Source organism: Schistocerca cancellata, chromosome 6 (genome assembly GCF_023864275.1).
Source record: "Schistocerca cancellata isolate TAMUIC-IGC-003103 chromosome 6, iqSchCanc2.1, whole genome shotgun sequence".
Classification (NCBI taxonomy): Eukaryota; Metazoa; Arthropoda; class Insecta; order Orthoptera; family Acrididae; genus Schistocerca; species Schistocerca cancellata.
This window is the reverse complement of record NC_064631.1, coordinates 500072455-500097857: the sequence shown is the minus strand read 5'-3', so window position 1 is coordinate 500097857 and position 25403 is coordinate 500072455. Positions and strand designations below refer to the sequence as shown.

At 40.2% G+C, this 25403-nt stretch overlaps 1 protein-coding gene across 1 annotated transcript in view; it reads right to left on the bottom strand.

The window, feature by feature from the left end:
- Positions 1 to 8875: 8875 nt before the first annotated feature.
- The window catches only part of LOC126191160 (protein KRI1 homolog), a 101498-nt gene continuing 84970 nt past the window's right edge, over positions 8876 to 25403 (bottom strand). The window contains exons 7-11 of the mRNA XM_049931932.1: positions 23531 to 23669; positions 11253 to 11344; positions 10873 to 11136; positions 9815 to 9975; positions 8876 to 9585 (exon numbers count right to left, since the gene is read on the bottom strand). Of these exons, the coding sequence (XP_049787889.1) occupies positions 9132 to 9585; positions 9815 to 9975; positions 10873 to 11136; positions 11253 to 11344; positions 23531 to 23669 (1110 nt within the window). The 3' untranslated portion in view covers positions 8876 to 9131. The remainder of the gene's footprint in view (positions 9586 to 9814; positions 9976 to 10872; positions 11137 to 11252; positions 11345 to 23530; positions 23670 to 25403) is intronic.

Here is a 25403-nt window from a genome sequence, read left to right as displayed (position 1 = left end):
GCCTCAAGCAGTATATGCCACAAAAACCCATATAACGTGGGTACAAGGTTTGCGTACTGGCAAATGAAACTGGTTACGTTTCCAAATTTCAGCTTTATACTGGGAAAATTGGTCAGGAGGTAGAAAAGCGTCTAGGTGCCAGAGTTGTAAAACACCTTAGTTCAGAATTAGCAGGAATGCATCACAAGCTGTACTTTGATAATTATTTTACTTCTGTACCCCTGATGCTAGGACTGAAGAAACAAGGAATATATGCCTGTGGGACAGTGAGGAAAGGCAGAGTTGGGTTCCCAAAAGACCTCGAAAATGAAAAGAACATGTCCCAAGGAGAGTTCCAGTTTCATTGTAGTGGCAAAGGTATCACAGCATTGGTTTACAAAGATCGTAAACAAATACAGTTCCCTTCACACTTCCACAACATTGAAAATGTGGACACAGCATCTCAGAAATCCGAAGATGGTTTTCGCACAGAAATTTCGTGCCCAGATATTGTAAATGATTACAATACCTATATGGGGCTTGCAGATAAATCTGACATGTTGAAATCAATCTATGAGATTGATAGAAAAAGCAAGAAATGGTGGCACAGAATTTTGTGGCACTTTCTTGATGTCACTGCTGTAAATGCCTGTATCATTTATAATGAACATTGTGATAATGATCAGAAAACTCTGAAGCAATTCACACTGTCTGCAATTGCTGGCCTAGTTGGAGAAACTTTGTCATCAACTCCTAATCGCAAGAGATCTCAGATCCAGCGGTACAAATTCGAGCCATTTGTTGCACCAGAAAAGCGGTTTGACAGTGCATCCCATATGCCAGAAAAAGGACTGCCTCGAAGATGTGCACACTGTAGTACTGCTAAAGAGCCACATCGAACAAGATCATTCTGCAAAATGTGTAATGTGGGTTTGTGCTTAACAAAAACAAAAAACTGTTTCACTGAATTTCATAAGAAAATGTAGCCATGAAAACTGTCGCAACAGCCCAGTGGTTTCACTATGAAACCACCTAGAATATTTTATTATGGAATATAAATTTTATTGTTATTACACTATATTATTGCTTTTTGAGATAATAAAAGTAGATTTTGAAAGAAATTGTTATAATTTTCTTCTTATGTTTATTCATGGGCCTCCAAGGGTTAAAGGAAGGCGTATAGTTTGAGTGAGAAAAAGAATGTCAGGCTGCCTTCGAGGAACTGAAAGAGGCATTAACACCGAGTCCAGTGTTAGTTTTTCTGGATTACGAAAATGAGTTGTGCTTTCATATGATGCTTTCAATCAGATGCTGGGGTATGTTTTCAGTCAGGTGGTAAAAGACAGAGAATATCCTATAGCATATGCTTCTCAATAGCTCAATAGAGTGGAGAGGAACACTCCATAGCAGCAAAGGAAATGCTTAATTTGATGTATGGGATTTTGTAATTTCAATGTTATTTATAGGGAAGAAATTTAAGATGGTAACCAATCATGCAATTCTTAAAAGTTTGTTAGGGCTAAAGGACCCTTGTGGTAGGCTCACAAGATGGGCAGCAAGAATGAGCAAATTCAAACATGACGTTGTACACAATTAGGTAAAAAACACAGGAGCCACGATGATTTACACAGAAACATAGTAGTAAAACTGGAACTGGGTCATAGCCTTACATTTGGCAAACAATGTGTCGCGCTGACACTGACTGTAAGTTGTACAAGGTGTGTGAGAAATGTAATGAGATCGATTTTTAGCCACCAAAGTCTTTTTTTCTTTCTTTTTTTTCCCCTTCCAAACAACAGTATTGTCCTGTTCTGAAATGCTTCAACTGGTAAGGCCTTTAACATGTCAGTCACATTCTTTTGAATGTTCCCCAGAGTCCCAAAATGACATCCGTTTAAGAGTTTTTCAATTTCAGGAAAAGAAAAAAGATCTGATGAACAGGGGGCTATGGAACAACAGGACTGCCTTTTGAGATCAAAAATTTCGTGATGGAAGTGGTCATGTGACCTGGGGAATTGTCATGATGCAGCTTCCACTTGTCTGAAATGTCCGGTCTCACTTGATTCACTCTTTCCCTGGCTGTTTCAAAGATGCCCTTGTTAAACATTTGGTAGACAGTTTATTCTGGATGGACTGGTCCCACAATAGCATCCACATGTTCGGCATTTTCATCAGTTTTTTAAGTTGAAGGTCTTCCTGTCTGAGACTCATTTTCAACATGGTCTTGGTCTTCCAAAAATGAATTGTGCACATGAAAAACTTGTGCTCTTGACAAGAAATGTTCCTCATAGACCTGTTTCAACTTTTCAAGGCCACACTCACAGATTTTGAAGTTTAACACAAAACCTGATGGCATAACATTACTATAAATTCCACTGTTCCATTTTTGTAACACACAACAAAAACACAACTTCACAGACAATACTCTCAAAAATCAGTTGCTGACTACAGAGCTGAAACTTGGAATGAGGGTCTAGAAGGGATGAACACACCAGTTTACACAAGACTAACAACACAACATTACCAAATAGCTCTTAATGCTGTCAGTCTCATTATTTTCCCCACACACCTCGTATGCAAAAAAGCCAGTTTGTTGTATGTGACGACCTATTATGCAAGACAGCTGGGTTGGGGGCCCAGTGTGGTAGTGCCAGCTAATCTGGAGGAAGAAGTTCTGAAGGAAGCACACCACCATGAGCTGTCTGGCCACAGTGGTCAAGGAACAATCAATAGGAGAATGGTGGAGTGCTACTGATGGAGACAAGGAAGGAAGATGTGGACCAGTATGAAAGAAATTGTGTACACTGTGTGTAATGAGCAGACGTAAGCCATAAGGTAGTACTATTAAGAATAATGTTCCCAGAGGTGATTAAACCTTTTTAAATGATTGGAAAGGATATTCTTGGACCATTAACTGGACTCCTGCAAGGAACCTTTGATTATTGTTGATCATTTTTCTCAGTATGTAAATATGATCGCCATTCCTAATCAACAGTGGCACAAATATTGGTCAACAGCTGGTTTCTCAAATTTGGTGTTGTGGAAACCATAATCACAGACCAAGGCACAAATTTTATGTTACATTTGGTAAAACAACTGTATCATTTGCTGCAGATTTAGAAATTAGGAACTAGTCTGCTGCATATAAAATGGAGAGTGTGTATTGTACTAAAGATATTTAGGTGTTTCTTTGTTTGTTTGTTGGACAACAGACCTTTCCAATGAGGGAGGAGGAATGACTGTGGCTCCTTGATCCCAGTTTGCCAGCATTGTCCACGTGACTTTCTGGAGCCGAGACCCTACTTATAACAAGTTGAGCTGCACTGGGTTTATTCCATGGACAATACCACAGTGGTGGAACTGCCATGACAAGGGTAGACTTGCACGGGCCAAGCAATTGCAACTGCACGGCTCTGGATTAATGACTTACAGAGCAGAATGGGATATAACAGAGCTGAAATTTCAAATGCCAGCCACTGCTATTGGTGAGACACAGTTAAAATGTTGTGCAGCCACCATTTTACTGGCTGTCCAAACTGCTAAAGGTACTTCCAATGCAAAATTTGACCTATCTGAATAAAACACTACATCTTCAAGCAGCCACTTCCTTGAATCGGTTAACAGACATGCATTGTTGTTGTTGTTGTGGTCTTCAGTCCTGAGACTGGTTTGATGCAGCTCTCCATGCTACTCTAACCTGTGCAAGCTGCTTCATCTCCCAGTACCTACCGCAACCTACATCCTTCTGAATCTGCTTAGTGTATTCATCTCTTGGTCTCCCCTTCGATTTTTAGCCTCCACACTGCCGTCCAATACTAAATTGGTGAGCCGTTGATGCCTCAGAACATGTCCTACCAACCGATCCCTTCTTTAGTCAAGTTGCGCCACAAACTTCTCTTCTCCTCAATCCTATTCAATACCTCCTCATTAATTATGTGATCTACCCATCTAATCTTCAGCATTCTTCTGTAGCACCACATTTCGAAAGCTTCTATTCTCTTCTTGTCCCAATTATTTATCGTCCATGTTTCACTTCCATACATGGCACACTCCATACAAATACTTTCAGAAATGACTTCCTGACATTTAAATCTATACTCGATGTTAACAAATTTCTCTTCTTCAGAAACACTTTCCTTGCCATTGCCAGTCTACATTTTATATCCTCTCTACTTCGACCATCATCAGTTATTTTGCTCCCCAAATAGCAAAACTACTTTACTACTTTAAGTGTCTCATTTCGTAATCTAATTCCCTCAGCATCACCTGATTTAATTCGACTACATTCCATTACCCTCGTTTTGCTTTTTTTGATGTTCATCTTATATCCTCCTTTCAAGACTCTATCCATTCCGTTCAACTGCTCTTCCAAGTCCTTTGCTGTCTCTGACAGTATTACAATGGCATCGGCGAACCTCAAAGTTTTTATTTCTTCTCCATGGATTTTAATACATACTCCAAATTTTTCTTTTGTTTCCTTCACTGCTTGCTCAATATACAGATTGAATAGCATCGGGGAGAGACTACAACCCTGTCTCAGTCCCTTCCCAACCACTGCTTCCCTTTCATGTCCCTTGACTCTTATAACTGCCATCTGGTTTCTGTAGAAACTGTAAATAGCCTTTCGCTCCCTGTATTTTACCCCTACCACCTTCAGAATTTGAAAGAGATTATTCCAGTCAACATTGTCAAAAGCTTTCTCTAAATCTACAAATGCTAGAAACGTAGGTTTGCCTTTCCTTAATCTAGCTTCTAAGATAAGTCGTAGGGTCAGTATTGCCTCAAGTGTTCCAACATTTCTACGGAATCCAAACTGATCTTCCCCAAGGTAGGGTTCTACTAGTTTTTCCATTCGTCTGTAAAGAATTCGCGTTAGTATTTTGCAGCTGTGACTTATTAAACTGATAGTTCGGTAATTTTCACATCTGGCAACACCTGCTTTCTTTGGGATTGGAATTATTATATTCTTCTTGAAGTCTGAGGGTATTTTGCCTGTTTCATACATCTTGCTCACCAGATGGTAGAGTTATGTCAGGACTGGCTCTCCCAAGGCTATCAGTAGTTCTAATGAAATGTTGTCTACTCCCGGGGGCCTTGTTTCGACTCAGGCCTTTCAGTGCTCTGTCAAACTCTTCACGGAGTATCGTATCTCCCATTTCATCTTCATCTACATCCTCTTCCATTTCCATAATATTGTCCTCAAGTACATCACCCTTGTATAGACCCTCTATATACTCCTTCCACCTTTCTGCTTTCCCTTCTTTGCTTAGAACTGGGTTTCCATCTAAGCTCTTGATGTTCATGCAAGTGGTTCTCTTATCTACAAAGGTCTCTTTAATTTTCCTGTAGGCAGTATCATTACCCCTAATGAGATAAGCCTCTACATCCTTACATTTGTCCTCTAGCCATCCCTGCATAGCCATTTTGCATTTCCTGTCGATCTCATTTTTGAGACGTCTGTATTCCTTTTTGCCTGCTTCATTTACTGCATTTTTATACTTTCTCCTTTCATCAGTTAAATTCAATATCTCTTCAGTTACTCAAGGATTTCTACTAGCCCTTGTCTTTTTACCTGCTTTATCATCTGCTGTCTTCACCATTTCATCTCTCAAAGCTACCTATTCTTCTTCTACTCTATTTCTTTCCACCATTCTTGTCAATCGTTCCCTAATGCCCTCCCTGAAACTCTCTACAACCTCTGGTTCTTTCAGTTTATCCAGGTCCCATCTCCTTAAATTCCCACCTTTTTGCAATTTCTTCAGTTTTAATCTATAGGTCATAACCAATTGATTGTGGTCAGAGTCCACATCTGCCCCTGGAAATGTCTTACAATTTAAAACCTGGTTCCGAAATCTCCGTCTTATCATTATATAATCTATCTGAAACCTGTCAGTATCTCCAGGCTTCTTCCATGTATACAGCCTTCTTTTACGATTCTTGAACCAAGTGTTAGCTATGATTAAGTTGTGCTCTGTGCAAAATTCTACCAGGCGGCTTCCTCTTTCACTTCTTAGCCCCAATCCATATTCACCTACTATGTTTCCTTCTCTCCCTTTTCCTACTCTCGAATTCCAGTCACCCATGACTATTAAATTTTCGTCTCCCTTCACTACCTGAATAATTTCTTTTATCTCATCATACATTTCATCAATTTCTTCATCATCTGCGGAGCTAGTTGGCATATAAACTTGTACTACTGTAGTAGGCGTGGGCTTCGTATCTATCTTGGCCATGATAATGCATTCACTACGCTGTTTGTAGTAGCTTACCCGCATTCCTATTTTCCTATTCATTATTAAACCTACTCCTGCATTACCCCTCTTTGATTTTGTGTGTATAACCCTGTAGTCACCTGACCAGAAGTCTTGTTCCTCCTGCCACCGAACTTCACTAATTTTCACTATATCTAACTTTAACCTATCCATTTCCCTTTTTAAATTTTCTAACCTACCTGCCCGATTAAGGGATCTGACATTCCACACTCCGATCCGTAGAACGCAAGTTTTCTTTCTCCTGATAACAACGTCCTCTTGCGTAGTCCCCGCCTGGAGTTCCGAATGGGGGACTATTTTACCTCCGAAATATTTTACCCAAGAGGACGCCATCATCACTTAACCATACAGTAAAGCTGCATGCCCTCGGGAAAAATTACGGCCGTAGTTTCCCCTCGCCTTCAGCTGATCGCAGTACCAGCACAGGAAGGCCGTTTTGGTTAGTGTTACAAGGCCAGATGAGTCAATCATCCAGACTGTTGCCCTTGCAACTACTGAAAAGGCTGCTGCCCCTCTTCAGGAACCACACGTTAGTCTGGCCTCTCAACAGATATCCCTCAGTTGTGGTTGCACGTATGGTATGGCTATCTGTATCGCTGAGGCACGCAAGCCTCCCCACCAATGGCAAGGTCCATGGATCATGGGGGGGGAACAGACATGCAAGAGATGCAAATTATGACACAGCGAATGCTTCAACACGTGCAGCAAATAATTCAACATATGCAGCAATACCAGGAAGCGCAATTATGTATGATTGTGACCTTGAATGTTACAATAACCATAACAGTTTTAGTTTTCACTCTGTTTTGTGCCGCCTTCGTCGACCTTAGACGAGAGCCACCCATCAGTGTCATCAGTGTGACCGTCCTGTGTATCAGATACCAATAGACTGGTTAATTATTTGTTCATAAAGTAGAAGGATAGAGTGGAAAAAGTTCATCGTGAATCCGGACGGGCAAGGAGAAAATGGGATAGAACTGTAGAAGGAATGTACATTCTCAGCCTCTGAACCTTGTGGTTCAAGCTGCATCATGTTAAGAAGGAAATTTGTTGCAGACCAGTCACGGGTAGAGACGGTGGTAGGGTCTTCCCAAAGGATGAAGGTGACACCATTATTTTTTGGGTTCTACTACAGAAGTAGCAGCTCTTCTAAGGCTTTGTGGAAAGCTATGTGCAACTGATGGGTGCTGAGGCACTGGTATAATGATTTCATCAGAAGGTCTGTTTATCCAACACAAGGGTGGGAAGGACACACCTTGTAATCCTGGCAATGTAGCAGAAGTGTAGCACGGCTGCAGGACAGGCCAATGGGTTACTACAATGTTGAGCACAGGAGGTGCTGATTTGTACATGGCATATAAATCGTGCCATTAATCAGTATAAATACTCTCTGGTTTTAGCAGAGGTAGGAGCAGTCTGGCAACACCCACCTTCATATGAGGGCCACAACAGGCACCACCAGGATACAGGCCAACAAGCAGACAATGCCTGTCTGGGCTGCCATCTCTGCCAGACCAAATCCCAGTACTAGGACTACAATCTGAGGACTTGGCACTGTGCAGTGAATGAGCCACTTTCGGGCTCTATTCAGCAGCAACCAAAATTCTACTTGGAGGTCAGTGGTTCATGTCAGGGGCTGTGTGCCTGTGCACCAACACCAGGGCGAGCAGTCGAGCACCCACCTTTGTTACCTGCTGGGGTGAGCTATTCTCCTGTGTCACGACAGTCTCCAGGAGAATTGAGGCAATCTTAAGTGCTGCTGGTCCTTGCCACATGACACTATGCTGGGTAAACTAGGGAACATGTTGCTGAGGTGGCTAAATAAGTATCAGCATTGCTGGGCACGGACTACACTGCTGGCATATGTCTTCCGCAGCTGTCAGCAGGCCCTCCCACATTTCACGCCTACAGCATCGTAACACTTCGAGTTTTGTAGCCAAGTTGAATAAAAGTGTTTTACCGTCCAGCTGTGTTTTCCTAGCCACCAATGGCCATCATCCCGTTTCCAGCGCCCACTCCCAACTACACTTCAACCTCTAATCTCTACAGCATGGTGGCCTCCTCATTCCTGAGCCACTAAACTTATGATGCTTGCGCTGTTCCAAGCCTGTCATTGTATGTCTCTATACCTTCTCCTCTGGAGCTTCTGCTGCAGAGTTTACATAAACTTAGGTTGATGCCAACGTGAAACTTAAGGCATTTTATTACACTATCTGGTACATTTGCAGCTACTTCTGTTTTATATTTGTGGGGCTCACAGTCTGGTGCAAGTCTTTCTAGTTGATATGATTTGATTACTTTCCTGTAAAGCACAGTAAGTATAAGTGTTTTAGTACAGATGACTGACAACAACACATGGAGTGTAAAGTGTAAAGTTGTGTTTTTATTGTTGCTACCGATGAGAAAAATGGGACAGAATGAAACCCACATGTACACTGCTTCCCTCAGATACCACCATTAACAATGGTGTAGTTTGATATATTATCTATGATATTGGTACAAAATGTGGCAATGAGACACTTTGGATCACTCTCTCTCCTCCCCTTACCAAAAATAGGAAGTTGCAAAGATCCATCACAAGCAGGATTCAAACTGGCTGTCTCTGATATGGCTTTAAATGCCCTGTCAACTGAGATACAGAATATATAACAAATTATGCATAATTTATTTCACATATTCACAATATTAAAACTAGGTAAATACACATTCGAACAACAAAATATGTCTCTTTAAATAACAAGGGAATGAATACAATAATTTGTAAACAAAAGTGGTCTTAAAGCAGTTTAAAACTTCATTAATTTGAAGATATTAACATATGCTATTACTGAAGTGTCATTTCCTCATAGTTTAAAATATTACAAGCAGACACAAACTATTTTATACTTCTTTTATTTTTCCGTATTTCACTTTGTTTTTGAACTTCTTTGGGTTTATTCCATATGCTTTGAGCCGTGCATCTGACAGTTCTGTAACATTATTGTTGTTTTTGATATTGTCATTTACTTTACTTCTGTTGTTCTTGTTCTTTTTGTGATGAGAATTCCTTACTGATGCTTTAGGCATTTCCTTGTTGCTCATCTGTCCTATGAATTTGTTTCTTTTCTTCTTTTCTTTTCTCTTCTGAGGTTCTGTATGGGAACTAGAACTTTCTTTCACAGCTTTGCAATTATTTTCTGTAACAGATGTTTCTCCACCTTGAGGAGCAGGCAGGGTGGCATTGACGCGTTCATCATGAGAAGAAATTTCCAATGTCTGCTGATCATTCATGAAGCTGGACTTCTTTTTCTTCTTTTTTGGTGGCTCACTGTTCAGCTCCTCTTCATCTGGCTCACTATTGACAAAGCAAACAGGATTTTACAATTCTGGTCTCTTTTTGTGCATGAATAAATTAAAAATAATGCACACCACAAGCAAATGCAGAAGAAAAGAGTGGAAGAGATCATAAACTTTCCACTACACCTTCTTTTCTTGTAAATTTTGTATCAGAGCTCCAGTAAGATAGATTACAACACAGGGTATAATATAAATAAAATATGTTAGAATAAATCATCATAACTTACTCAGTATACAAACTCCTCAAGATTTTCCTTTTTAACTTCTCGTTCTGTGCTTTCTTCTTATACGCTACAACATCATATTTTTCCACGTGTTCTGGTCTATACTGAACAGCCTTCTTCAAGGAACACCATTTATTTAGTTCCTTGTCATCAGCACGAAGAATCTTAAAAAAGTATATTATTATTAGGCATAATATATAGTAACTGCAGTTAGAAAAATTCCGCAAAATGGCACTTGATGAACAGCAGAAATAGCAACTAAGACAAAGTATGCCAACTTCTTAAGTTTTATTAATACAAGATATTACTGGAAAGTTGCCCTAAATGAAGCAGAGGATGATTATGAAAAAAACGGAGGGGAGGGGGATGGAGGAAATCTAAGGAGAGGAGCAGAGTACGAATGTGGGGAATAATGTGGAGAAAAGCATAGAAATGAGAAGTGAAAGACAGCTCAATTACTTTCAACAAATACATAACAACAATGGATATATACATCTCCCAACTTCTCAAAGTTTCAGGAGTAAGAACGTGAGTTGGGGTTGAGTTGTTTGGGGGAGGAGGCCAAACAGCGAGGTCATTGGTCTCATCGGATTAGGGAAGGATGGGAAAGGAAGTCGGCCATGCCCTTTCGAAGGAACCATCCTGGCATTTGCCTGGAGCGATTTAGAGAATTCACGTGGCCAGACATGGCCACAGAAAACCTAAATCAGGATGGCCGGATGTGGGTTTGAACAGTCGTCCTCCCAAATGCGAGTCCAGTGTGCTAACCACTACGTCATGTTGCCTAGTAAAAAACTTGAAATTCAGGTGTGTAAGTAAGATATAAATGGAATGGGACTGATTTCCTTCCTTCTAAATGCGATATACTACTGCCAAAATGCACTTAAGGACAGGATACAAGGTTTAAAGTTTGCTGCTTGTGCATGTTATTGTGCAATGAATCAATTTCAACAAGGAGTTGCCATAACATACACACTATTTCATAAACTTCCAATGCTTTCTTACTTAAGGCTAAAATATCCTACTTTACTAAAACATAAATAAGTGTAGTATAGCTCTACCTCATCTATTGTTAATCCAAAGCTGTTAGGAACAACTTTTCTGTACTTGAATCTGCAGGGTAGATCACCAATAACATCTTCACAGTCAAGCTTATAATACTCTTCAAGATATTCATCAAAAGTCTGATCATTTGGATTAAATGAAGGTTTTGGCTTTGAGACAATTTCAGCAAATTTTGACTGTCTCCGTCGCTTCTTTCTCTTTTTTGATGACTCAATAAGCTCAGACTGTAATGCTGCCGTTGGATCATAATCACAATCCATCTGTAAAGTTGAATTAAGATGATATTTGTTTAGTCTTGTAGCAACGATAACATAACACATGATATTTAAAAAACCAAACAGCATACTACTGCATGTATGAAGATGTGAATCCTTACATTGAAATCTGGATCCTCACAGTGAGGTTCATAGCCAGCCTCTTCATTTTCAGCATACTGATGGCCATTTGACTGTAAATTTTCCCAGTTTTCTGAAGCAGAAAACAACAACACACTTGTGAACTTTAAAATTAAATCATGACCTAGTAAACAAAAATGAATGTTCATTTGCCTTATACATGTTCCTATACTATTCATCCAATTATGATGAAGAAATTTGTTCAGTTGTTGTACTTATGAGAGTGAAAGTTACTGTGGGGTAGGAACAACATACCTCCCATAGGGGTGGAGTGAGGTAAAAAGGTGTGTCATAAAAGCAGAACTCACCTACATCTGGAGCAACTTCAACCAAATTTGGTATAGACATGGCTCAGTGGGACCAACATATCCATGCTACTGATAGGAATAGGGGTGACAAAGAGAAGACGTAACATGTAGAAACGTTCACAAAAAACCCCTTGGTATTTCTTTTCGTCTATAAGTAGTTGACTTGAAATACTTCAAAAGTATGAAGTGCAATCGGTCTCCCACCTGCGCCATTCAATGCATCAACAACATTGTGTTTTGGGATCAAAGATCATGAGACATGGCTCCATATCACACATAAATTTAACCACCTCTCTAGGAAATGATCAAAGAATTGAAAATTTGGGATGGCCTCCTGGCCTCAATCTTCCTTACTCATTGTCCTCACCCATCCAGCCCCTTCCTTGTTCCCAGACCAGCACTACACAGCCCTCTATTCCACCAATGCACCCTGTCTTTTTACTTCTCTCCTTTCTGCTACCCAGCCCCCGTCCCCACGTTTCCTCTGCCCTCTGTCTAACCTCCCAATTGCACCTTGCTGCCCTAACCTGTCTCCACCTTGTCCCTGCATGCTCCCCAGAAGCACTGTCTGTGTGTGTGTGTGTGTGTGTGTGTGTGTGTGTGTGTGTGTGTGTGTGTGTGTGTGTGTGTTTTGTGTCTATTTTTGACAAAGGTCTTGTTGGCTGAAAGCTTATTTTGTGACAATCTTATTGTTGTGCCTATCTCCAGCTCAACATCTCCGCTATATGTTGAGTAGCATGGTTTCACAGGTAGCCCTGCCTTTGATGGAATAGGTGATGTTTGAGACCACACTGGAGTAGATGGTGGTGGGAGTATGTATTGAGTAGCATGGTTTCACAGGTAGCCCTGCCTTTGATGGGATAGGTGATGTTTGTGACCGGAATGGAGTAGATGGTGGTCGGAGTATGTATGGGGCAGTTCTAGCATCGAGATCTATTACAGAAATATAAGAGCCATGGGGTGAAGGGTTGGGTGGAGGGGTTGTGTAGGGCTGGACGAGTGTACTTTGTAGGTTTAGTGGACGGCACAATACCATTGTGGGAGGGGTGGGAAGAATAGTGGGCAGGACATTCCTCATTTCAGGGCACAACGAGAGGTAGCTGAAACCCTGGCAGAAAATGTAATTCAGTTGCTCCAGCCCTGGGTGGTACTGAGTTATGATGGAAATGCTCCTCTGTGTCTGGGTGGTGAGACTTTGAGAAGTAGTGGGAGACTGGAAAGATAAAGCATGGAGATTTGTTTTTGTACAAAATTGGGAGGATAATTACGATCTGTGAAGGCCTCAGTGAGACCCTTGAAATAATTCGAGAGGTACTGCGCATCACTGCAGATGTGACAACCATGGGTGGCTAGGCTGTAAAGAAGGGACTTCTTGGTATGGAATGGACGGCAGCTGTCAAAGTGGAGGTATTGCTGGTGGTTAGTAGGTTTAATATGGACACAGGCACTGATGTAGCCACCTTTGAGGTGGAGGTCACATCTAGGAAGGAGGCTTCTTGGGTTGAGTAGGACCAGATCACAAAGATGTCATCAATGAATCTGAACCAGGAGAGGGGTTTAGGAGTCTGGGTGTTTAGGAAGGTTTCCTCTACATGGCTCATGAATAGGTTGGCATAGAATGGTGCCATGTGGGAGTCCATAGCCGTACCCTGCATTTGGTTGTAGGTAGTGCCTTCAAAGGAGAAGTAATGGTGGATGATAATATAGTTGATCACAACAACTAGGAAGGAGGTTGTTGGTTTGGAATCCATCAGGTGTTGGGAAAGGTAGTGTTCAATAGCGATAATGCAACGGGCATTAGGGATATTAGTGTAAATGTAGGTGGCATCAATAGTGACAAGCAGGGCACAGTGTGGTACAGGTACAGGAACTGTGGAGAGTCGGTGGAGGAAATGGTTGGTATCTTTTATATAGGAGGGTAGGTTCTGGGTAATAGGCTGAAGCTGTTGATCTACGAGAGCAGAAATTCTCTCAGGAGGGGCACAGTAATCAGTCAGAATGGCGTGTCCTGGGTGGTTGAATTTATGGATTTTAGGAAGCACATAAAAGGTAGGAGTGCAGGGAGTGGTAGGGGTGAGCAGAGAGATGGACTCTGGGGAGAGGTTCTGTGATGGGTCTAAGGATTTGAGGAGAGACTGGAAATCCTGCTGTATTTCTGGAATGGGGTCATTGTGGCAAGGTTTGTAGGTGGATGTATCTGACAGCTGGCATGGTCCTTCTGTCAGGTAATCTCTGCACTTCAGAACAACAGTAGCGGAACGTTTGACCACAGGTAGGGCCATAAGGTTGGGATCAGTTTTTAGATGGTGGACTGTAATTCTTTCTGTGGATGTTGCATGTTGAGGAATTTATGGAATGATGGTGAGGCAAGGTTCGAGGTTAAGAAATTCTGGAAAGTTAACAGGGGGTGATTTGGGGCCAGTGGGGGTTGTTGGATGGAGTAGTGAACTGAGACAGGCAGAGTTCAACATTGGTCTTTGGTTGAGTCTGATTGCTAGGATTGATGGCAAGAAAGTGTTTCCACTGTAGGGACCAGGAGTAGGAGAGAAGGTCTTTTACAAGTCCTGCATGAATGAATTTGGAAGTGGGGCAAAAGGTCAAGCCTTTGGACTGATATTTCTGTGGGGCTAAGGCTTATGGAGGAAAGTTCATGACTGTGTTTTGGGTCTGTTTAGGTTCTGGATTTTGTATGGTGGTGGGAATGAGTTTTGGAGGGTGGGGTAAATGTAGTATGTCTGCGAGAGAGGGTTTGTCAGCTATGACGGAATATGAAGGAGGTGTGTGGTGGTTGTTGTAAAGGTGATGGACAGTGGTACTCCCAGGCTGGAGTAAGAAGAGCGCAGGGTAGAGAGTTTTTTGAGGTGCCATTGTGCGTGTTACTCTAGTTTGTGGAGGGCAAGAGTTTCAATATGTGTTATGGGTTCCAGGGTTTTGGGATTGCATAGCAAGAGAATTTTACAGATGGAGAGAAGACATTGCAGGATTTGGGGTTGGTTGATATGGTTTTGCAGGAGTATGTTGGTGAGGGCTAAGGATTGGCAGAATCTGAACAGATGGAGGCCATTGTGGAAGGAGAGATGGCAGCCGAAGATGGGTAATTTGATGGTAGGCCATTTGGGGAGATTTCATGAGCCAAGCAACAATGCAGGAACAATATGTGGGACTGCGGTTTGGCTACCAATAAGGAAACTTGTTTGTATTGACGCAGATGGAAGGAGTATGGAATATACGTGAAAAATTATATAATTATCGTAGAAATACGTCCAAAAAATTCTCAAAAACACACCCAAATACAAGGGAAAAATCACGAGAATGATGAAACGGATGAAAAAGGGGGAAACAATATGAAATCTGAGGGAGTCGATGATAGTGAAAGGCAAAAACTCACTAAAACTGGCATGAAGTCACAATGGAATCAAAGTGTATATATACTGTGGGTAGCAGTTCCCATGGTGGTTAAGTGTAAAGAGAGTGGACGGCAGACATGACTGGATGAGGGAATGAGATACAAGATCATGTGGCACCAGAAAGTTTATAAATTTCCTGCCATGGATATGTACTCCGAAATATCAGAGGAAGCACGAAAGCCGGGACCGAGTAAGCACCACAACTGAAATGGCAATGACTGTGGTGGACTTGCTGATGAAATCGTTATTGCAGTTAGCACTCGAGTTACACTGAGAGTTAAACATTCCAGTTGGCACTGGTCTCATCAATGGCACACTTGGTGAATTGTTGAGATTCGTTGGATGCATCCAGATCAGCTTCACAAAGGTCAGCAACCACTTTTAAGTTCTCATTCACTTTGATGATTCTCTCAACATTTTAATTAATGATACATAAAATCCAGCAACTTCAGCTGTCTCTGACACTGAGCAGGGCTTACTTTGGCTTCTAGTGTGGTCTACTTGGACAGATGAATATTCGTCACTGGTCAGGCCTATATGCTGTTGAGCAGATCTCCATCTTGGGACTCTTTTTTTCATTTTAGTTTATAATGAAAAAGATTGACTGTTCTATGGTTGTGTATTGTGTTTGGAAGGACTTCTGCCATTTGACACAGGGCAACATTTTAGAATGGAATGATTTCCTAAACTATGATCACATTGCTCTTTGGCAGTGACAACAGTGAACATGAAGGTCAACCAAATCAAGAGCTGAAAAAGTTACCAGGATTCCACTTCTCATCACATTCGAAATTGTGGGTTTCTTTATTTCATGTTGAAAAAATAAAATAAACATCAAATCATAACAGAAGTTGGAACTTCCCTGCTTTCTCTTGATCTATTTCCCTGCTTTCTCTTGATCTATGTACTCTAAACTGCATGTTTTCTGGACAAAACTTGAAATAAAAAGACATTGGGAAGGATCAAATGTTTTGTGAAATCATTTATCTAAAGTTAAGAAATAAAATAGATTAGAGAAACATTTGATGCACCTTTGAATGATGCTCAATATCACGTAGAGGAAATGAAATGCTGATTGAGAGCCTGAAGTTCAATGTTTACTTACAATCTCAGTATTTTAAAGAGTACAGGAGGATATCTGTCTGGAGGAATATGTAGACCATGCAAAGTCTGCTACTGTGTGGCCTTAACAAATTTCTATTATTTATGGCCAAAGGTGTAAAAAAGTCCCATCAATTTTTCAGCCTCAAAAATAATGTTTCTGTAGGGAACCATTCATATATCAGGAAAAATAACATGTATGGCACAATAAGTACTGTCTCCCTACCAAGTACTGTGCTTATCATTGGTTTTGCTTGCTCGCCTTTCCCAATAAAAAAAAGTACATGATTTTGAACAACATTCAAAGACATGTTAAATATTTCTATAATCTATTTTGTTTCTTACTCTTGGGAAATGATTCCACAAAACATTTGACCCTTTTTACTGATGACACTTTATGTCTGGTACTTTTGGTTGTGACTACTGTTGTGACATTGATTGTTCCACCCGTTCATATCCATCTTTCCATTAAAAGTTTCACTAGTGAAAACCCATTGTTGAGTGGTGCTGCTCTGTAGATTTGTACAGTCTGATAGCCATCATCATTCTTCAACAGATTCTGTTTAATGGTTCTGATTCCAGCTTCAATTAATCCCCTGCTTTGTGGAAACTTTGACCACTTGTTTTACGCAAAAATTATACTTCTTTTGCAAACTGTAAATATTCAGGCATGAGTAATACTCCAAAATGAGCCCCACTGTCACTCACAAATTTCTTCAATGTACCACGATGTGAAAACATAGACTTTAGATGTTTCATAACCTCTGACTCATGATAAAGAATGCAACAGTGCAATTTCTTGATAGTTATAATCAGTTATAAGCAAATTTTATTTGCCAGACAACTTGAATAAATCAGCAACAACTCAATTCCTGGACTACTGTTGAAATTCTGAAAGGAAAAGTGTTTTGTGTGAATTCTTTGTTTTTATGTTGCACTGTGGGCATTGATCAATCAGTTTTTCAATGTCAGACAAGATTCTTGGCAACCATACTGACTGTCGCATCATTGCTCTGCCTTTTCTAATTTCTTGGAGTCTTCTGTGGATTCTTGTTAAGACACCCTTTTCTCAATAAACCATGTTTTGGAAATGAAGAACACACTTTGTATGCCATGGTCACAGTGGAGACAATTTTATTGTTCCAAGATGACCAGTTTCAGCCATCTTTTGCTGCCATCATCTGATACGGAACTTATTATAAAATTGGCAGCATAAGATTGTTGAAACAGACAAAAATGTCTACCCTGCAATCGCAACACACAAAGTGTGTTCTTCATTTCCAAACATACTGACTGTTCCACAGCACAGCATGTATTGCTATTGCCACTATCCCTATAATCACTGTGCATTTACATCCATTCAATTGTTGCTGCTGTAATTTTGTAAGTGTTTGTCACCTGTATCTTACTGCTGAGCTTCAATAATCTCTTGAAGTCATCACTCCATAGCATAAAGATCACTTGTTATCACAGTTACACATGCACAAAAACTTACAAAATGAAAACACTGATTTTGGACATTACATTACTATTAAATGTCCAAACTCTGCATTTTTACAATGCACATTATCTGTACTTCAAGTCTACACAGCTGATAATAGAAGAAAAAAATTATTCCTGGCAGCTGTTTATTTTAATGGCATTTGTTTTGCCACCAGACTAAAATGTATTCAAAAGGACCAGTGGAAACCCTAACATGTAAAAATAATGGCAAAATAATGTGGTAAGCAACTGAAGATGAGTCCTCAGGGCCAGAAATGAACTGTGCTGTAAAAGAAATAGCATTGGCGACTGAAGGCTGATGAATAAAAATAAGTAAATTAATATATTACAGAGCTTCAATAAGCTTTACACCTAGGTATAACAGTCTTTGCCAGCACATATAGTTTATGGTACTGCTGCAGTCTGAATTCTATGTACCCAAGTAACTGTAGCTCTGCATATGTAATATCACATAGACCATATGTAAGAGTTTGATTGTTGCATGCAGTGCTCTGCTCAAGATGATTGCCAGTCATAACTGGTATACTATTTATTGCAAATAGGTTAAACAAAAAAATATAAATATACACTAACATTTGAGAAAAACTTCTAAAAATACACATGGCTGAAATAAATTACGTGGTACAGATGAAGAGTAATTCAATACAGAGCTGATCAGGTTTTACATGGTCTGTGACTTGGACAACCAAGTATAGTATGAAGATTCCTTATGCTGCTATCAAGAGACTAAACTCTGTGGTGTCAAGGGGGGCCAGATATATTTCTAGGGAATTTATACATATTGCAGATCCATCACATCCCAGACATGTTCAATGGGCAACATGCCAAGCAAACATACAGGCAAATGGAACAGCAGAGCAGTAGCCATCTATTACTGAAGTAAGCTTGTACATTCTCACAAACTGTGACAATAAATTGTTCTGAATCATGACATATAGAGTTTCCTCAATGAAAAGCAGTTCCTCAAGGTTCGAATTTTAGCTCACTTAGCAGCTGTTGTTCCAATTGGAATCAATGCTCTTGGCAGTTCTATACTATGCTGCTTAAAAATGTACACTGCCACATTGTGAACACTGTGGTAGCACTAGCACATATGCATCCATCACTGTGGGAGAGGTTGATATGGTACTTGTCTAAAGAGATTACTTTCTGCCATTTCAAATAACAATCCACATCCAATGTTGCCCGAGATTTATGGTTCCTGAACAATGAAAGTAGACAAAAATGGACCTTGTATCTATTTTATCATTTTGGCTTGAGGTCAGCAGAGGGATATAGGGAATTAGTCTGCAGGGCCTCAGACGTAAAAATGTTCCTGGATTCCACTGACCAGTGCACTTTTTGTGGGAACAAATTATCATGTCAGATGCTGAATGGCAGAATTTGGAGCTGGATGATTTGATTTTGTAGTAGAAGGTAACATTAGAGCTGGGAAGAACCAGGAAAATAAAGTATCAAACAATGGAAATTTCCAGGTAAGAATATCAACAGTGCAGGAAAAGATAAGATTGCTACTTATTGCAAAGATGACAAGTTGCAGACAGGCACAATTAAAAGACACTTACTGAAAGCTTAGGTGAAAGGGTCTTTTAATTGTGCCTGTCTGCAACTTAACATACCATCTTTACAGTAAACAGCAATCTCTCTTTTCTTGCACTATGAAGTATGCTCGACTAGATCTGGACATTTCATTTTCTTAAAATTTCTTCCAGTGGACAGAGCCAAAGCTTCATTCCAACATTCTGTCAATGCACTAAAGCCATATCCTTCAATGGTAAATGTTCAGTGGTTCAACTCTTGACATTTTTTAGTTTTATAAATAACATGTACATGTGTTGTTAAAAAAAGTGTTGGATATTTTGAGGGCTGGTAGTACCCACAAAAACAAAACAAAAAATAGGTCCAATAAACACATGAGATCCGTAGACATGTTATAGGAGGTGCTCAATGTGGTGTCTGTCCTTGGCAATGCACCCCTCTGCCTTCCACCATAGGGACTCTCAAATTCTTTGAAACAGGCCCCGTTGTTGTTGTATGTGCTGGCAGGCATTGAAGATGTGACCCTGTAGTGTCTGGACATTGTCGACTGCAGTAATGTAGACTAATGCCTTCAAGAGTCTAGAAGATTGAAGTCTAGGAAATGGGGAGGCCATGGTGTGGAGCTTCCCCAATCAATACAGAACTGTTGTGAAGACAGGCCTTTGTAAGCAGGGGCACTGTCATGATGGAGAAACCAGTCACCCGACTGCCACACCTCATGGCACTTTTTCTGCACACTGCTGAGCAATCTTTTCAAAACTTCCAAGTAGAGAGCCTGGTTAACCGCCTGACTCTGTGGAACAAACTCTGAATGGACAACTATTCTAACATCAAAAAACAAATCAGCATTGTTTTAACATTTCATTTCACCTGGCGAGCTCTCTTGAAGCGCACTTGAAAACTTCTACTGGCTTTATTGTTGATTTGATTCAGAATTATAAGCATAGCACCAAGTTTCATCACCTGTGATCATTTTTGGAAAAAAGTTTGAATCATTTTGGGACTCTTCTATCAAAGCACTCCATACTTCCATGTGACCTCGTTTTTTCAGCAGTCAGCAGTCATGGCATGAATTTGGCAGCCACTCTTTTCATTCCCAAATCTTCTGTCACAATTCACTACACTGAACTCCAAGTCAGTCCCAAAAGCTCCACAATTTCTTCAACAGTCCATTGACAATCTTCGTTGATGAATGCATGAATATTTTCAACATTTTCTTGTGTTTGGACTGTGGGAGGATGACCACAATGAGGTTTGTCATCAAATGACATTTCACCATTTTTTAAATGGGAAAACCACTCAAACACTTGAGTTTTCCCCATAGCATTGCTCTTGTATGCCGTTTTTAACATTCCAAGAATTTCTGTTCCAATATTTCCAAGCAAAAAGCAGACTTTCACCACCATATGCTATTCATGAAAAACAGCCATTGCAAAAACAACTATCATACAAAACAGTTGTCATCATAAACTCTGCCAAAACTAGTCCTGACCTGCTTCAACAACGACACTATGCTTACTGACTCTGGAATGTTTTCACTAAGTGCTCCTAGCAGCAAAATGCAGCACTACAAAATCTTTGCAAACCAAACATTTAGTTTGGTTTCTTTTGAGGACCACCTCATATCTGACATCTCTGTGCCTTGCTTATACAGTTCTGGCTCTTATTTTAATGTACTTAATGTTACATGGGAGTGTGTCTGCTTTCAGTTTACCTCTGTGTTTTTAGTGATCAGATGGCAATGTGGCACATGTAAGGACTTTATAATTCATGTATCTCATGACCTGAAGATGGGAATATAACTTGGCAGAAACTAGTAATCAGTATACGTATCAGATGCAATCTGGGCAATAAAACTTCTATTTTGGGAGCTTTTCCATTTGACATAGAAATAACACTCCTTCTGACAATGTCAGGCAATGAAATTAGTTTGACTGATGGATCTTGAGGACAAGTTCAGGGATAAACACAGAGGAGTCAAAAGTGTCAATTCACTTGCACTCGTCTGTGAATATTGCATTATAGTTACAGTGCTATTTACAACTCCATAAAAAACTGAATTAATTCATACATTATCTCATGTACACAGGCCACGCAATATTTGACCATTGACTCCAAAGTCATTCTTCATTAACGTGACACTTATGGAACTACTGGCGTACTGCTGAATTTAAGTCCTTCCCTGGATTTGTGATTTGTGTGTACATACATGAGGGGAGGGGGGTGGGGGGAAAATGCCTCCCTTCACAAGTTGAGATTTCTAGGAGGAATTTCTTTGATTTTGTTCACATGCCATCTTAGATTCAGTCATGACTGGGCACATCAAGTGCCATATTAGAAGCCAAATCCAGCTCCCCACAAAGGAAAGGACAGTTACAGGACTCAGTATTTTTGGGTCTGAAGTTCAACATGGTTGTATGGTAGTGGCAGAATGATGGACCTTGACCAACAGTGGTAAAAGTCACCACAAAGTGCTCTGCCTTTGTTTGGCTGATGTTTCCATATGGTTTTAGCAGGCAGTCCTACGCCTGCACCTTGGTAAGGTAGTGTGCCACAATTTCCACATACTGCCTGTCCCTGGCATGCCACGGTAGTGTGTCCAAAACGCTGATGTTCAACGGACCTTAAAGGGTGTATTATGTAGGGCTGATATTTTAAGCAGAGGAACAGACTTGTTGAAAAACAATACAAATGTAGTCGTCTTTTGCAGTTCACCACTGACAATTGTCATATGTTGAACAATGGAAAATCCACGATGGAATGTAAAAATATTATGAAAAGTTGCTACTCATCACATAGCGGAGATGCTGACTCGCAGATAGGCACAGCAAAACGACTGTCATTGTGACAGTGTCGTCGTAAATGCTGTCCGCTTCACGTCTGCTGTGCAGCGAGCTACCTTAATTTAAGTATTAACTGTATTTTTCTTACTTGTCACTTCTTCTTCCGTGTGTATTTGCTTTTAGGAAGCTTTAATTGTCGGGTGCTATTAATAGTGTTCCATAGATTTCGTGTTTTGAATACAGTCAGAGAGAGTCCCTTTAGTCAGCCATAGTCAGTGTCAGTGTCGTCGTAACTCCCGTCCGCTTCACGTCTGCTGTGCAGCGAGCTACCTTAATTTAAGTATTAACTGTATTTTTCTTACTTGTCACTTCTTCTTCCGTGTGTATTTGCTTTTAGGAAGCTTTAATTGTCAGGTGCTATTAATAGTGTTCCATAGATTTCGTGTTTTGAGTACAGTCAGAGAGAGTCCCTGTAGTCAGCCATAGCGCCAGTAGTGCTAGTGTTTGTTTTCAATACAGTCCAGAGACAGGTAGTGCTATTTTCATTGTTTTCTACAAGAAGTGGCTAGCAACCACAGCTCCGTACCAGATAGGGTTGATACAAGACACAGAAAAGATCCAACGGAGAGCAGCGCGCTTCGTTACAGGATCATTTAGTAATCGCGAAAGCGTTACGGAGATGATAGATAAACTCCAGTGGAAGACTCTGCAGGAGAGAAGCTCAGTAGCTCGGTACGGGCTTTTGTCAAAGTTTCGAGAACATACCTTCACCGAAGAGTCAAGCAGTATATTGCTCCCTCCTACGTATATCTCGCGAAGAGACCATGAGGATAAAATCAGAGAGATTAGAGCCCACACAGAGGCATACCGACAATCCTTCTTTCCACGAACAATACGAGACTGGAATAGAAGGGAGAACCGATAGAGGTACTCAAGGTACCCTCCGCCACACACCGTCAGGTGGCTTGCGGAGTATGGATGTAGATGTAGATGTAGATGTAGTCTTTTGTTGCGCCTATCTGCGACTCATCATCTCTGCTATATGGTGAATAGCAATTTTCATATGTCATATACATTAGACACTCCTTCAGCTTCCCATTCTTCTTTTAATTCACTTATGTAAGTTCATTTTCTATGCATAAAAATTAAAGTGTCAAGCAGCTCCACCATGACTGGACAAAGTAGAATGACACATCATGACCAGCTGTACCCAGTCCAATATGGTCAACAGTGATGTGAGCTATTTAAGAAATATGTAGTATCATGCCGATTATTTTAAAATCTGGCCACTCACTTGTATTATAATGACATATGACCAACGTAAGTTTTGACTGTAACCCAAATATATCCATCTAATGAGTTAAACCATACACCTGACAATGGTTACACAGTTGAAACTGTGCAGTAGCAAAAGGGATAGTGTAAAAGGATATTCTAATCCAAGTTACGAGAGCCAGTGCAGTAGATTATTGTCATTCATTCCATTCACTTTATACTACTCAGAATTATACACACAAATATTTTTGTTGAATTATTATTATAATATTGTTGTCATGAACTGCAGAGGTGTTTGTCAATGAACTATAATTGTGTTGTCAGTGCTATATTTTTAAGTTACCAATCTCAAGTTCATCATCAAGTTCTGGAAATTCTGGCTTTGCTGAATCTCCTTCTTCAGCATAATACTCCTCGCTGAATAACTGGTTCATTCGTCTGTCATATTCTTCTGGATCAAAATCTCCTTCAATATCCTCATCCTGCAATTGAAACACATATTTTAGAGGATGCTCAAGTGACAACTTTTGTTTAAGACTGATACTCTAACCACTGTGAAAATCTCAACCTTTTCTCTACAAGTAAATTACTAAAACCAATAAATACATTATTCTCTACAATGATTTAAACACTTTTGCCTTTAAAGGGCAGACCAACACTGACACTTGTCTTTCATTCAAAGAGAGTATTTTACATTGGATATAACTTTATCACTGTATATGCCATCAGCTAATGTCCCTATCAAAACTGTTACTGATAATATACTGTTGTTGAGATTGTCTAATCCCCAAAGAGTAGCTGACTCTTCCCAAATTTTAAGAAATCAGTTGGATCAGTTTTATAAACACAATCTTTTCAGCTTTATGACCTCAGATAATATGCCAGGATCATGTCACAATAAATATCTGTTTTACTGCTAGCACACAAACCATCCCTAAAGGTGGCTACAATGTAACTGCAAGCTCAAACAACAATTATTTGCAAGAGATTGACAAATCCTCTTCACTTACACACACAGTTCATGCACGCACATACACGCATTAATTTGTGTTTGGATTACATCAAGCTTGGTTGACAATGATGTGTTCTCTTGATACAGGTTTGACTTCAGAATGAATGAACATTCTGTCAATTGTAATATATTTCATTAAAAGCTGGATAGAATTATGAGAGAAGTTACAGTACTACGTAGAAGACTGACAGCAACAGTAATTTTTTTCATGTGGGAAGAGCTATGAAACTCTCAAATATACTCTAAAGGCAGAAAATCCAAGATGGAATAACAACAATATTAAAAATATAGACTGCTATTTATTACATAGAGAAAGCATTGAGTGGCACTGAAAAAGAAAAAGACTGCTAGATGTTGTTAGCTACCGAACTGAGTCATTTATCACAGACAAAACAAAACATATGCAAATTCACACATGCATAATTCACACACATACATACAGTCCCCATGAACCATGGACCTTGCCACTGGTGAGGAGGTTTGTGTGCCTCAACTATACAGATAGCCATACCGTAGATGCAACCACAACAGAGGGGTATCTGTTGAGAGGCCAAACAAATGTGTGGTTCCTGAAGAGGGGCAGCAGCCTTTTCAGTAGCTGCTGGGGCAACATTCTGGATGACTGACTGATCTGGCCTAGTAACATTAACTAAAACAGCCTTACTGTGCTGGTACTGTGATTTGCTGAAAGCAAGGGGAAACTACAGCTGTAATTTTTCCCGAGGGCATGCAGCTTAACTGTGTGGTTAAATGATGATGGCGTCCTCTTGGGTAAAATATTCCGGAGGTAAAATAGTCCCCCCATTCAGATCTCCGGGCGGGGACTACTCAGAAGGACATTGTTATCAGGAACAAAACTGGAGTTCTACGGCTTGGAGCGTGGAATGTCAAATCCCTTAATCAGGTAGGTAGGTTATCAAATTTAAAAAGGGAAATGGATAGGTTAAAGTTAGATACAGTGGGAATTAGTGAAGTTCGGTGGCAGGAAAAACAAGATTTTTGGACAGGCGAATACAGGGTTATAAATACAAAATTGAATAGGGATATTACAGGAGTAGGTTTAATAATGAATAAAAAAAGGAGCACGAGAAAGCTACTACGAATAGCACAGTGAACGCATTATTGTAGCCAAGATAGACATGAAGCCCATGCCTACTACAGTAGTACAAGTTTATATACCAAATAGCGCCAAAGATGATGAAGA